General features: G+C 35.5%; 1 protein-coding gene across 3 annotated transcripts in view; it reads left to right on the forward strand.

Moving 5' to 3' along the window:
- LOC106083506 (uncharacterized) overlaps positions 1 to 11,331 on the forward strand; it is a 134,813-nt gene extending 123,482 nt beyond the window's left edge. For all 3 annotated transcript variants that reach the window (XM_059363122.1, XM_059363121.1, XM_059363123.1), the window contains exons 12-14: positions 3 to 364; positions 433 to 630; positions 729 to 11,331. In XM_059363122.1, the coding sequence (XP_059219105.1) occupies positions 3 to 364; positions 433 to 630; positions 729 to 844 (676 nt within the window). In that variant the 3' untranslated portion in view covers positions 845 to 11,331. The remainder of the gene's footprint in view (positions 1 to 2; positions 365 to 432; positions 631 to 728) is intronic.
- Positions 11,332 to 13,099: the final 1,768 nt, after the last annotated feature.

Below are 13,099 nucleotides of genomic sequence, written 5' to 3' on the forward strand. Positions count from 1 at the left end.
AGACACACCTCATTGAGTTTCCGCAATTCCAATCCCAACGAGAGGAGTGCCTGGCATTCTAATACTCGCGGTCTGCCGGGCCGTTCTAGACGAGATGCCTCCAGCACCACCACTAAACCCAATGTGACCCAAGCGTCAGAGTCCACACCGCAAAAGGATGTGACGACACAAGAGATTCTGGTGGTGGGCAACAACACAAACGTGGGCTTTGTACAAGATCCGGATAGTGATACTAGATTAAGAAGTAGACGTAATGTTCCTGAATGCATAACCAACTACAAGGCCCAACGTCAGCTGTGGATCGGTTGTACTGAGCCCAATCTCATCGACGTTCGACCACTGTGTAATGATGAAGGAGATGAAGGTGAGTTCGCGACCTGTCCCCGTGGACAAGGTTATAAAGACATCTACTGACATTTGTTTTCTTTGCAGAATACTCATGCCATGGTTCCTGGACTGAAAACGGAACAGTTTATATAATTGCCCGGCACAAGGGGACCAAACATGGCGTCTGCATAAGCTATCGGCCTACGGAGGGCAACAATGCCAAGCTGGTGGTGGGAGATGCGTGTTATCGAGGGACCCAAAAACCACCAGAACACCATCTTGAAGCCAGCTTATCTGTTTTTGGTGAGTGTTAAGTCCTTCTACCCGCCCCCAAAAAAAAAAAAAACACCAAAATGAAACATTTTTTCTTAATTCCTAATGCTTGCGTTGTTTTTTTTTAGGTAAATGTGGTGAGACTGGTTCCCCCTCGGGCAGAATGTCCATCTTGAGTTGGTCACAACTGGCGACTGCAACATTTTTAACTATACTATTGAGTCAATTGCCGCAACAAAGATGATTTAGCAACTAAACCATACCGCCCCAAGAACCCTCTCAACCCTAAAAGAATCGCTTTAATCCTCTAAAGAAAATGAACGATATAAGTCTATTAATAAAACCATTAAAGGCATCTAAAAATAGAACTCTAGCAAAAACTTCAGCAAGTTACACACACATACCCATACATGTTAAAAACACAGCAACAAAACCAAGTTTTTTTGTAATTCCAACAAAAGTAATGCACCTCAAACACAACAACAACAAAAAAAAACGATGATGATTGTTTGCAGATTTTAAGAAGAAAAAAAAGACAAAAAACTCTGCATCTATAGACTAAAGAGAAAACAAAAATCTAAACGCATAACGAATGATTAAAACAAAATAGAATGTAAATAACGCATAGACTTTGCATTAAACAACTGGAGAAGAAGAAAACTAACTAATTAAAGCGAAAGCAGAAGCGAAACGGCGATGTGTTATTAAATAATTAATAAGTTGAATTTTTTACATTTCTGTTTTTTTATATATATGAATGTCAGAATAAAATTAAGCAACAAATTTATAAGTGAATACAAAAAAAAAAAAACAAAAATACTAAATGTTGTATCCCCCACACAAACTACTCCCCGGCCCCCAAATTCAAGGCAACGAAGAGCATTGTAAATAGGAAAGAAAACGGAATTCGTTTCAGCTTTTCATTGTAAATAATGTTGAAAAAAAAATATAATTAAATTCTAAAAAAAAACTCAATTCAAGTAAAAGGTTTGCACAAAATATTACAACTCATCAACAAGAAAAAACGCAAGCGAATATGGTGGGAAATACTTTAAATATTCATAAAGTGCCACCGCCATCAGACATTTGACAAACAAAAAGACTTTTGCTGTGTGTACAATTGCAAGACAACTCGACTTTATTGTTTAAGGTTTTTACGTTTCCGTTCATTTTACCCCCACCCCCATCCCCATCGTTGTATCATCTATGTAATTACCCTAGGCTTTTAAAAGAAAAATGTATGAAAATTATAAATGATAAGCAGCGAAAATCAGCAACTACAGCACACCCATATGGCAGTTGTTTAGCTTATTTAGTTGGTCGATTAATTGTGAATGTTTACGTTTTTTTTCTATTATTAATATTACCCCCCCTTGTAATGTAACAGAATTATAAAAAATAAAATTATATAAAAAATTTACAAAACAAAAAAAAAAAATATGCAATGTTATACGATGTGTATGAAGCTTAAAGCTTTCAATGTCTTCTTGATGAGCGTAAGGAGTTTCGATACCAATCACATAGAAAATGTTTGTTTTTGTTGTTTTTTTTTTTAGTTTGGAAATATTGCTATAGCCACCAACCAACCAATCAACCAACTATGACATAAACCACTCACTTGCACAACTATTCCTCTGTCTAAGTTGCACAACTCTTTTTCATACCTTCGACCTGAGCACTATACACCTCTGGTCTAGCAGAAACTATTTATTAGTATTTGTTGGCCCTACGATTTCATACAGGATGGGATATCATTGATATCACTGGACTATTTGTAATCTCTCCAATAGATCATTGCGACCACCGATTTGTGAGGTATCGTTTGGGAAATAAAGACAGCTAAATTAAAAATGTTCACAAAAGACAAATCTTAAAATGAATGAGGAAATAACGTTTCCCACACACACAGCAGATGTCGCACAGTTTCTACTTCTTCAATACCCCCACAACCTGTAACCATTGTTATATCAACGTGCTTTTCTATTCGGTTATGCGTATGGAAGCGAAACGTCGACCTCTTCGAGTTATCCCAATTTGTGACCGTTGGTCATTTCAAAGATTGTTGTTGTTGTTGTAGCAGAGTGTTATACACTGAGGCGGCAGCCCTTGCCGATGAAGGAATCCATCGGGTCAATTCGGTACGTACAACCGGCTGCCATGGGATTGTGATGGCATGTTGCTAAGGGTGTAGTCGCATATTCTAATTCACATGAAATTACTAAGTTGCTTCCTACACCCATAGAAAAAACCAAGCATGACCTTGGCAAATTTAGCACATTCGTTGATAAAAGAAAATCAATACACATATGTTATCAGATCGACCACAAATGTTCATAAATCAACAACAAATCAACGTGCAACCTGCAGTGCACGTTTTAATGACATATCCCAAGAAGTGTTTGTGCGCTGCTGAGAATCGAACCTGTGTTCTATCCATCTCATGATGGTGTGTTTTTAAAACGCCTTACCACATTGAACCACAGCCGCCTATGTACAAACAACGTTTTAAGAGTCATCTAAACGTAAGATTGCTATACATACACATTTTATAGGGATGATGTTCACAATGGTTCAACAAAATATCAACGCCGTCTGTGCGTCGACAATGACACCATTGGTGCATGAATTTTCAATATCTTTTTCCATCAGTGTAGTCTTGCAAGCTGGTTAGCTTTACAATTCCGTGGGATATCCAACAGCTGATAAGATGTTTAATTTCCATTGATCCAAGGATAAAAACAAAATCCGTACCGCTGTTAGTACACAAAAAAAGCTCACTTTCATATGTCAAGCAGTTACTCTTAGATTTATTAGTTTACCATACAACAATACCATGTAGAAGTGTAGGTTTACAGGCCACCGTAGCGCAGAGGTTAGCATGTCCGCCTGTGATAGTGGACGCCTGGCGAGGATTAATATCCCCTCATAATGCTGACGATATTTGTAAGGTACTATGCCGTACACAGTAGCCATTCTCTACCAAGTGGTGTCGCACTGCGTCACGCCGTTCGTACTCTGCCATAAAAAGGAGGTCCTTTGTCATTGAGCTTGAATCTTAAATCGGACAGCACTCAATGATAAGTGAGCAGTTTGCTCTTGTTCCTTAATGCAGTATAGATTGGAAAACGACACCCAACAATTATCAACTAACTGGGCTTTCCAGACGTATCGGTAAAAATATAAATTTCGTCGTATCCAAAACGTTGGATTGAAAGTTAAATTTTCTTTCCTGATTAACACTCGCCTTTAGTAGATAGAAAACAATTTCTCTATCAAATCATTTTCGCTCGCCCATTTCCTTAAATGTCGTTGAATGTACCCCCAATTTCCAAAATGATGATACCGTTTGATATTCATAGTCTGTGAGACATCCTGGGACGAAAATATTTTTTGTTTTTAGTGAAAAAGAGCAAATCAGTTTTTGACAAATATTTTGTGGTTTTCTGACGTTAAAAATTCAACTGTAGGCATAAAATGTAAAAAGTTCAGAAAACTTCCTATTTGTTTGGGTATGGGTATGAAGCTTAAAAAAAATGTTAACTTTCTGCAATTTGAAAGATAGTTTCACACAATAGCAGATAACAAATATTCTAAAAAATAAACAAAATACTTAAGACTGAAGTAAAAACTATGTACTTATATAAAGGAAATGATTTAATTCCATTTAAGCATATTCGGCATATTTTGATCCAAAGTTAAACAAAAAAAACCTACTTTTATGTCAGCAAACAGAGTTTGCTAATGACGCCAAACGGAAATGAGTTTGTGTCTCTCCATTGCACAGGTTTATACGATATGCTGATGTAAGCAGAATCTATTCCCTAATTAAGCGGATGGAATATTAGCGGAACCTAACGATTTAAATGTGTTTTCGCAACCGGTATACACGGTGTATTGGGTAGAATCTTTCGCAGCCTAGATGCTTCAAATGAATCTATCACGAAGTTACTGCTTGGTAACCTTACCAAATATCGATTTGGATTTGCATCGCCCAATCTTCTCCTGTAAAGACATAGCAAGTTTATTTAAAAAAAGGAAAAATTCCTATGCTTCGCTGAATATTTTATGTTTCAATGATCACCAATTAGATCGAAATCACCTTTTACCTTATAACACTTGACCCAAATCGCATACTATCTATCTTGAAATTCCTCTTAGACTGCTCTTAACAATGTGCAAAAATCTCACTTTGTGGGAGGGAACAATAAATGGAACAATATTTATTGATTTAACCATATCTTCCCATTTTTTAAGAAGTTCAAACAAAAATCTTGTGTGATGTTTTAGAAGAATCGGAGTAAAAATGTCTAATAATGCGAGCACCTCATTTTGTAATATTACCTACCTTACTATAGGAATGTCATCTTAGTGCTTTTCGCACTAGATTTGGTACATTTTAGTTCAAGTCGAACCCAAAAGGATACCACCTAGATAAAAGGGAACTAAGAGGGCTCTTTTTGTACTTTTAGTCAGTGGTTGTTATCCAAAAACAAAATTTCGTGTCTCCTTTCCATCACGGCGTGCAATATTCTAATCCATTTCAATTAGTACTGGTATACTATTCAACTTAGGGTGTTGTTTGATATGTCTTAAACTTAAGCGCACGGCACAATAAATTTCTTAACAGCTGTTCCAAAATGATCAAAAGGAATGATTAAAACATACTTGGGTGGGGTAAAACATATCGACGACTGATTGGTCGAGGCCAGAACATTTGATGTTGACGCCCCTATTGTTCGTCAATGTGTCCCTTTTTGTTCCTTATTCCAAAAAAATGCTCAACCAAGATCGCAAACATATTTCGTTCAAATAATATACGTATTTCTCACAATATCTCAAAATTTGAGTCAATTAATTTTATTACACTACTGCTAGTAAATTGTAGGCATCAGTGGTTGCTAAACATCAACTGATTCAAAGTTGGAAACAGTGGTTTTTTGTTGTTTCGAAATCGAAATCGTAAATCGAAATTCATGTACTCGTCATACGTTAAAACGACATTTTTGTTCTTTGTTTGAGTTCAACCACACATAATAAATCCTTGCAAGTATTCTTCATTCCTCTAAAGGTTTTATATACATTTAAACAGGAGCTTTATCTTAAAATCTCCAGCCTCACTGCCTCCTTTTTGAAAATGCTCAAAACATCCGTTGCTGACACTGTACACAACATTGTAGCAATCTTAATCTTAAACGGATTTTCCCTACAGTCTCCGAAGAAGCTTAAAGTCTTTCTTTGATGACCATTGGTCATCGGCACGGTAATATATTTTCGCTGAAGTCTATCTTCTTCGCTGAAGTCTATCTTCGTTGTATTATATTTTCGAGAGAACGAAACGAATTGTATCTCGTTTTTTTTTGTCTTGTTGTCTGTAGCAATTCCCTAAGAGTTGGCAATATTAAAAGCCTTCTCATTACGGGCAGATAGGCGATGAATTTCCAATTTTGTTTTTAAATCGAATGACGAATATAGTGGGAAGATTTTTTTTTGTAATTCGTTTAAAAGAAAAATATGCGGTATTTCAAAGGTACAATGAATTTGTTAATACGTTCATTGTTTAAGCGAACAGTACTGTTTTCCCTTTTCGATTGTTTTATCAAGTATTCATCCTGTTAACATTTTGGGTGTAGTTCCATGCTGTTCAAATTTTAAGTGGAAATGGCAGCCAAGTAGCCGATACTTCAGGTTATTTTTGCCACCCAAAAATGTTGCATCTTTGTAGTCGTAATGACTTAATCTACTACTCGAGCTTATCGAAATTTGTCTCAAAGAGTTTCGTATGCTTCTTACTTCAAACATTAAATTTCTATGAAATCGTAAATGATTTAGAAATAGTTGTCTGATATACATTTGAGTATGAATATCCATCAATCGAACGTTTTCTTAAATGGAAATTTATTCGGCCCAGTTGAATGTTGAAAATATTAAGTAGGCTCATTTTCCTTGTTATTACTTTAGAGTTGGCATAAGCTATTCGTTTAGTTTTTCCATTTATATGTATGTACATATATTTTCATAGTTTTCTCTAAAGGAAGACAATACCACAAGCTTGAAGTGTAAAATAAAGTTACTTTAAATAAAACAAAACAATTGAGTTTCAAACAGAAAACATAAAGTAAACATGTAGGAATGTAATTTTAAGGCATCTGTTTTTGAATTATTTTCGTATGGAGCAACTAGCAGCCAGCAATCATACCTTATGTTTCCATGTACGTATATGTCTAAGAGAATGCCACTATTTTTTTATAACTTTGATTGAAATTTGTTTTTGTAATTAGCCATAAATAATACATCTTCCGAAGAAGAAGGAGGAGAATTAAGCGTTGAGTTAAGGAAATAAAGGCACTTTGTTTGAATTGAAACTCAAAGGACAAACCGCAAAAAAAAAAAGAACAAAAAACAAAATGAGACAATGACATTAGAAATTTTTAAAATTTCGCTTCAAGTGTTAATTGCCAACTTGTAAATGTAAACTAGGAGAACTAGAAGAAAAACTAAAACCCTAAAGAATTCTTTTCTATAATTAAATGTACAAAAAAAAAACGGTAAAGAGAAGGACGAGGACTACATATATACATATATTGAAAAATAATATTTTGCATAGATGAAAATTGCATTCATTGGTTTCATAAATAGAAAAAAAGAAAACATCCACATTACAAACTCACACAAATACATACTAAGTAATTATAGAAGAATAAAAACACACACACTCTCACTCTCACACAAGAAAACTCTAATGGCAAAATGTATTGCGAAACTGTAACTTAAAAAGTGACAAGGCATGCAAAGGCATAATGACATAACAATTAGATAAGCTACATTTAATTGAATTGATTATAAATAGATGTATTTACATACTACACATATACATACATGCATACATACTAAATATAATTATACATAACTACAACATGGCATAGCAAACATGCAGAGATGGAACGAACGTAACGAACTCCTTACTTACTTAAGTAGCACTAAACATATTATAAATAATGTGACAAAACAAATGAAAAGGTATCATTAAAATCTAAAACAAAATAACTTTTTTTAAATAAAAACTACCAATAAAGAAATTCACACAAATTACTAAACATTTTTCAATTAAAGGCATACACAAGAACAACAAATTCTGCCGCAACTTACAAATGCTAAACTAAAATTTAGAACTAGAGGCATTTATGTAGCAGGACACATTATCGAAATCGGACAGAGGAGAATCGAAAGCAAAGACAGTTGAGCATAAAAGAAGTCGGATGAAAGAAACAAAAATCATTTAAATGTTTTTAGAATGTTTAAGGCAATTAAGAGGTGATATAGATCTAGAAATTGTTTAAAAATATTAACTCCATCGCACACACTCACACCTCCCACTCAATTAACCACCACCACCACCAACAACAACAACAACCTTCACACTCCACAGACTGATAACCACTGGCAACACTCGCGCTATTGCAAACATCTTCGACATTATCGCCATCACAACAATTAATCGCATCATTCGCATTATTCGCATCATTCATACCTCAGACCATAGATTACCCGAATTGACAGACAACACAGAATCTTTAAAATTATACATATAAAAAACCGAATAAAACGCTTATGAATGCATAATTATGATTATTACAAACCACAAAAAGAACATAACAAAAGAGAATATATATATAAATATGATGAAAAAAAAAGAGCAACAGTGAATATCTCAACTTCTTTTTTGTTTTATGGCATACAACAAGTAGGCAATAAGTTCAACAAAAGGTTTTTCTATAAAACAAAATAAGCATAAGTGATTTTACCACTTTCCCCACTGACCCCCATCCCAAAAAAAAAAAAAAAATATTCGTATTCCCTTCATCAACCTAACCTCCCGCGAGTTCAACATGCAGTGAAGGAAAGTTCTTCGTCAATAAATCGATCAAATTATATTTGCAATACTTACAAAACTTTGAATTTTAAAGTGGACTGAAAAATGCTTATAAACTTAATACCACATACGTATGTATATCCGAAACAATCGTAGTTTATTTGCCCACTGCAATTTGAGTGCAATTGTAGATATGAGAAATGCAGCTTATAATGATGAAGAGCTTCGCCTTATGAAACTCTTCTACTAAGCTCACCCTCCGGACTCCGTTGGAAATAAGAATTCGAAAAAATTTCTGATTTTTCTCCCCTATTTTGAGACCTATTTTTTTCACCATTGACACTTAGATACGAATAGTGATATCCATAAAGAAAAGAGATAATCTCTGGCCATGTTAATTTGTGTACAAGGCAAGGTTGCGCAGTATAGCAATTTTTAGTCGACTCCGATTGCGAGTCCGATAGCTCGACTCCAACTCAGAGCACTTGATTATTTAAAATTTTTTTTTTAATTTTTTTTTATAATAAAATTATTTGTTTTTTTTAAATAGTTTAATATTAAAAAAAATATTTTTACTTCTTTAGCGATGAAAAGTGAATTTTAATGACTTTGACATAAAACCGCAACTGTTTTCAAAAGTAGTAAACCCAAAAAAATTAGGCTGATGATATCAGCAAACACTGTCTGCTGATATTAGATTGAAAATGTTAAACTTTTGAATAAACCCATTCAAAAATTTTTGCAACTCTAAAAAACAATTGAGGCATTCGCTATATTTATCAAAAAAAAAAAAAATGTCAATTTTTGGCGTAAATTTTTAATTTGAAAGCATAAATATAATAATAGTAGTTATTTTGTCTGCTGTTATTTAAATTTGATCAAAAACTAGCGAATTGCACAAAATTAAAAAAAAATTTAGTTATATGCGTGCAAAATTGAAAAACAAGATAGAATAAAAAAATTTTTGAAATATTTACGCCATTTTTGAGGTTTTTTTTAACTACTTTGAATTTGAAAACGTTTGCTGTTTTAGCAACAAATTACTGCTGTCCCATTTTTAGCAGATTTTCTGCCGTCTCAGCAATCAGTTTTTTCAGTTTTTCCTAACAAATTTCTATGAGTGTAGGCTTTCCGCCATTGATTTATTTTTTGATATGGACACCATCAAATGCAACATGACTCTAAACCGGTTTACAGAAATTCACTCCTTAGGTTAGGTTAGGTTAAGTATGGTTTAAGTGGCAGTCTGCCGTTAGACTTACTCAGACGTTTTCGTCCATTGTGACACCACAGGAACAGAAGAAGGAAGATGCCTTCTAGTTCCTACCGTTGAACCATCCAGATAGCTTTAGAAAGCCCAATAACATGCGAATGTTCACATCCGCTAAATCCGACAGGTTCTCAACGAAATGAGAACCTAAAGTGGAACTTCTTCTAATTGCCAATGCGGAACACACACACACACAGTAGGTGTTCTATTGTCCCTTCTTCTTCAGCTTCTGCAGAAGTCAGTGACAGTGACCTATCGTGACAGGCACAATGTTCTTGACAGTGCCAGCAAAGCGGTAGACCTCTTCAAGTCAAGATTAGGCCACATAGAGACATACCCACAGATTCCAGTTTCCCTGGAATGTGTAAAGTAGTTCCTAGTCTCTCAAGCTCGTCCGCTTTACAATTCCCTGAGATATATCTGTGACCCAGCACTAAAAAGAGGTGAATTTTGAACTGTTCACCCATCTCGTTGAGAGATCTTCGACAGTCGAGGGCGGTTTTTGTGTTCAGAATACGTTCTCCAGGGATTTAATGGCTGCCCGGCTGTCGGAGAAGATAATTGTGTCAATCGTCGTTATAACATTATATCTTAGCCATTCCACCTACTCTTCCGCTTGGTACACACTGCACTGGCCCGGTAACCTTTTCGATATGACCAGTTCTAGATTTAGAGTACACCCCAAAGCCCACCTGATCGTCTAGTTTGGAACCATCTTTATAGAAGTCTATATAACTTCTATTACCAGAGATATCGTTCTAACAGCGGCTCAGGTAGGGTGTAATCCACACACAAGGATAACACACTGTCCGTAGCCGCCACATGACCAAAGAGAAAGCTCTCTTAGCCTCACGGCAGTGGTCGCTGCAATTTGTCTAGCCCCAATGTCCAGTGGCATTGGATGTAGCATTAAATTCAGTGCAACAGATGGTGTCGTCCTCAGTGCGGTTGTGATGTACCAACAAGCCATCCTTTGGATCCGGTTAAGTATTGAGCAGTAGGTGGACTTTCGAAGCGCCGTCCACCAGACTACAACACCATATAGCATTATAGGTTTGACAACTGCATACCCAATGCATGACACACGGTTTAAACCCCCAATATTCTTGCTAATGTCGGATTTGAAGTTCAATTTCCTGTTCAGCAAAAACAGCCATGTATTTCACGCTTTTTGTAAATGGAACAGTCTCCAATGATAAGGGGCGTCTCTTTATTGTCAAGTTCGAACGGCATGCCGCATAGCGAAACCACTTGGTAGAGAAGTTTTAACATCGCACGATATCTTACAAATGTACGCAGCATTAGTAAGGGGATTGTTTTATCCAACATTTTCCACAAATATCTTCAAATGTTTTCGCTAATGTTTCACGAGAATATGTATTTCTGGCGCTTTGCGAATTGCCTTCACTGCATCCGAGATAATCCTTTCGACCCATACCATCTTCATATTTTCTCATTTCCATCATCTCACAATCGTTCATGGATTTATAATTTAAATGTATTTGAAAATCAATTTTGTTTCTAAGTAAATCCTGTGTATATATGATTATAACAAATAATAAATTTGCATAATTGTGTAATGTAAAAATAACTGAAACTGCATTTAAATACCTTAAGGCTACCCAGGTAAGTACGTTTTATTCGAAATATCGGACCTCAAACGACATCCAAGGTGAGAATGAAAAACATTTCAATCACTATCCTCGGATGGTATATAAAATGTAAACTATTTTTTGACCAATTATCGCCAGATTTCAATTTTTTGGAAATGGTTTACGAATTCCAAATAATTCTATAGGGCCTTTCTGAACCAACCATACACTTTTTTATTTTTATTTGTTCCCTTATTGCTCAAGAAGTCCAGGATGTTCATATAAGGCATTTAGGGTCAGGCGACCACCCAAACACTTGGTGCCTAATATTAATATTAGGTTCGTATTTTACTTCCAAAGACCTTTCACTTGGGCCCACATTGTCTCGATAGGTCTACGTGGTCGTTTAACATCACTCATGTCCTCGATGTGAATTCCAATTTTACTCCAGAATACATTTAAATGTAGTCACATATTATCCCCATTCGCCTTCATGTCTATTTGGTGGATTTTTAAGACGGGACCACCCCCTTCGACTGGATCCAAAATTTTTTAAATATTAGGTTGCCCAAACAGTAATTGCAGATTTTTCATATAGTCGGCGTTGACAAATTTTTTCACAGCTTGTGACTCTGTAATTGCATTCTTTCTTCTGTCAGTTATCAGCTGTTACTTTTAGCTTGCTTTAGAAAAAAAGTGTAAAAAAGTATATTTGATTAAAGTTCATTCTAAGTTTTATTAAAATTGCATTTACTTTCTTTTAAAAAATCCGCAATTACTTTTATGGCAACCCAATAGTATTCACATTTTACTCTCAAATACCTTTCATTCGAGTACCATATTGTCCAGATTGGTCCGTATGCAAATTTGGTTTGGGGGTGGTAGATTTTTTTGAGTGAAATTTGGGCCCCTAAATTTTTTATGTAAGCTTCATATTCTAATTTTTGGGCGAAGGTAGCCCTCCCTGAGAGGAGACCCCGAAATTCGGAATTCAGTTCCGTATTTTACTTACAAATATGTTTCATTTGACTCCTACATCTTCCCGAACGGTGCACTTTTCCGTTTTTTTGGTAGAAGAATTTGAGTCCCACAGCATGTTCACCTTTGACGATGAACGCAAGGGTTCGATTCCTGGCGACGACACCCGGAAAAATTTTCAGCGTTGGTTATCCCCTCCTTCGAGAAAGGAAATGACCAAAAAAACCCTGGATTACCGGGGAAGTTCACAGTATTGGGAAAAGGATCCTCAGACATTATAACAAAGCACATCTTCAAAAGAGGCAGTTAATTGGGATTTGTAGTTGTAATATAATGTAATATATAATATATTATATATATAATAATATAATATATATATATATATAATATAATATATAATAATATAATGATATAATGATGATGAGAGCGGCAAAACATGCCTCCCGAAAGCTGTTCTGCGAACACGTCGATAGCGTTAATAACGCCGCGAAAAGGAAAAAGTTTCTCCAAAAAACGCAGATCAACGCAGAAACGTTAATAGACGACATGGGAGTGAGAGCAGAGACGACGGAGAGCATGTTGAGGTTTTTGATGAAAACGCATTTTCCACAGAATAAGACGGGACTCACGTAGATGCCGGAATGTTGGAATAAAGAGGTTGATCGAAGGCTTATCAATTTAAAATTTATGGTTAAGGAAGCCTTAAGGAGCTTCCAACCATGTAAGTCTCCCGGACCTGTTGGAATATTTTCCCCTTACTACAAAAGGAGGTCGACTATCTGGCGCCGC

The sequence above is a fragment of the Stomoxys calcitrans genome, chromosome 2 (genome assembly GCF_963082655.1).
Source record: "Stomoxys calcitrans chromosome 2, idStoCalc2.1, whole genome shotgun sequence".
Lineage (NCBI taxonomy): Eukaryota > Metazoa > Arthropoda > Insecta > Diptera > Muscidae > Stomoxys > Stomoxys calcitrans.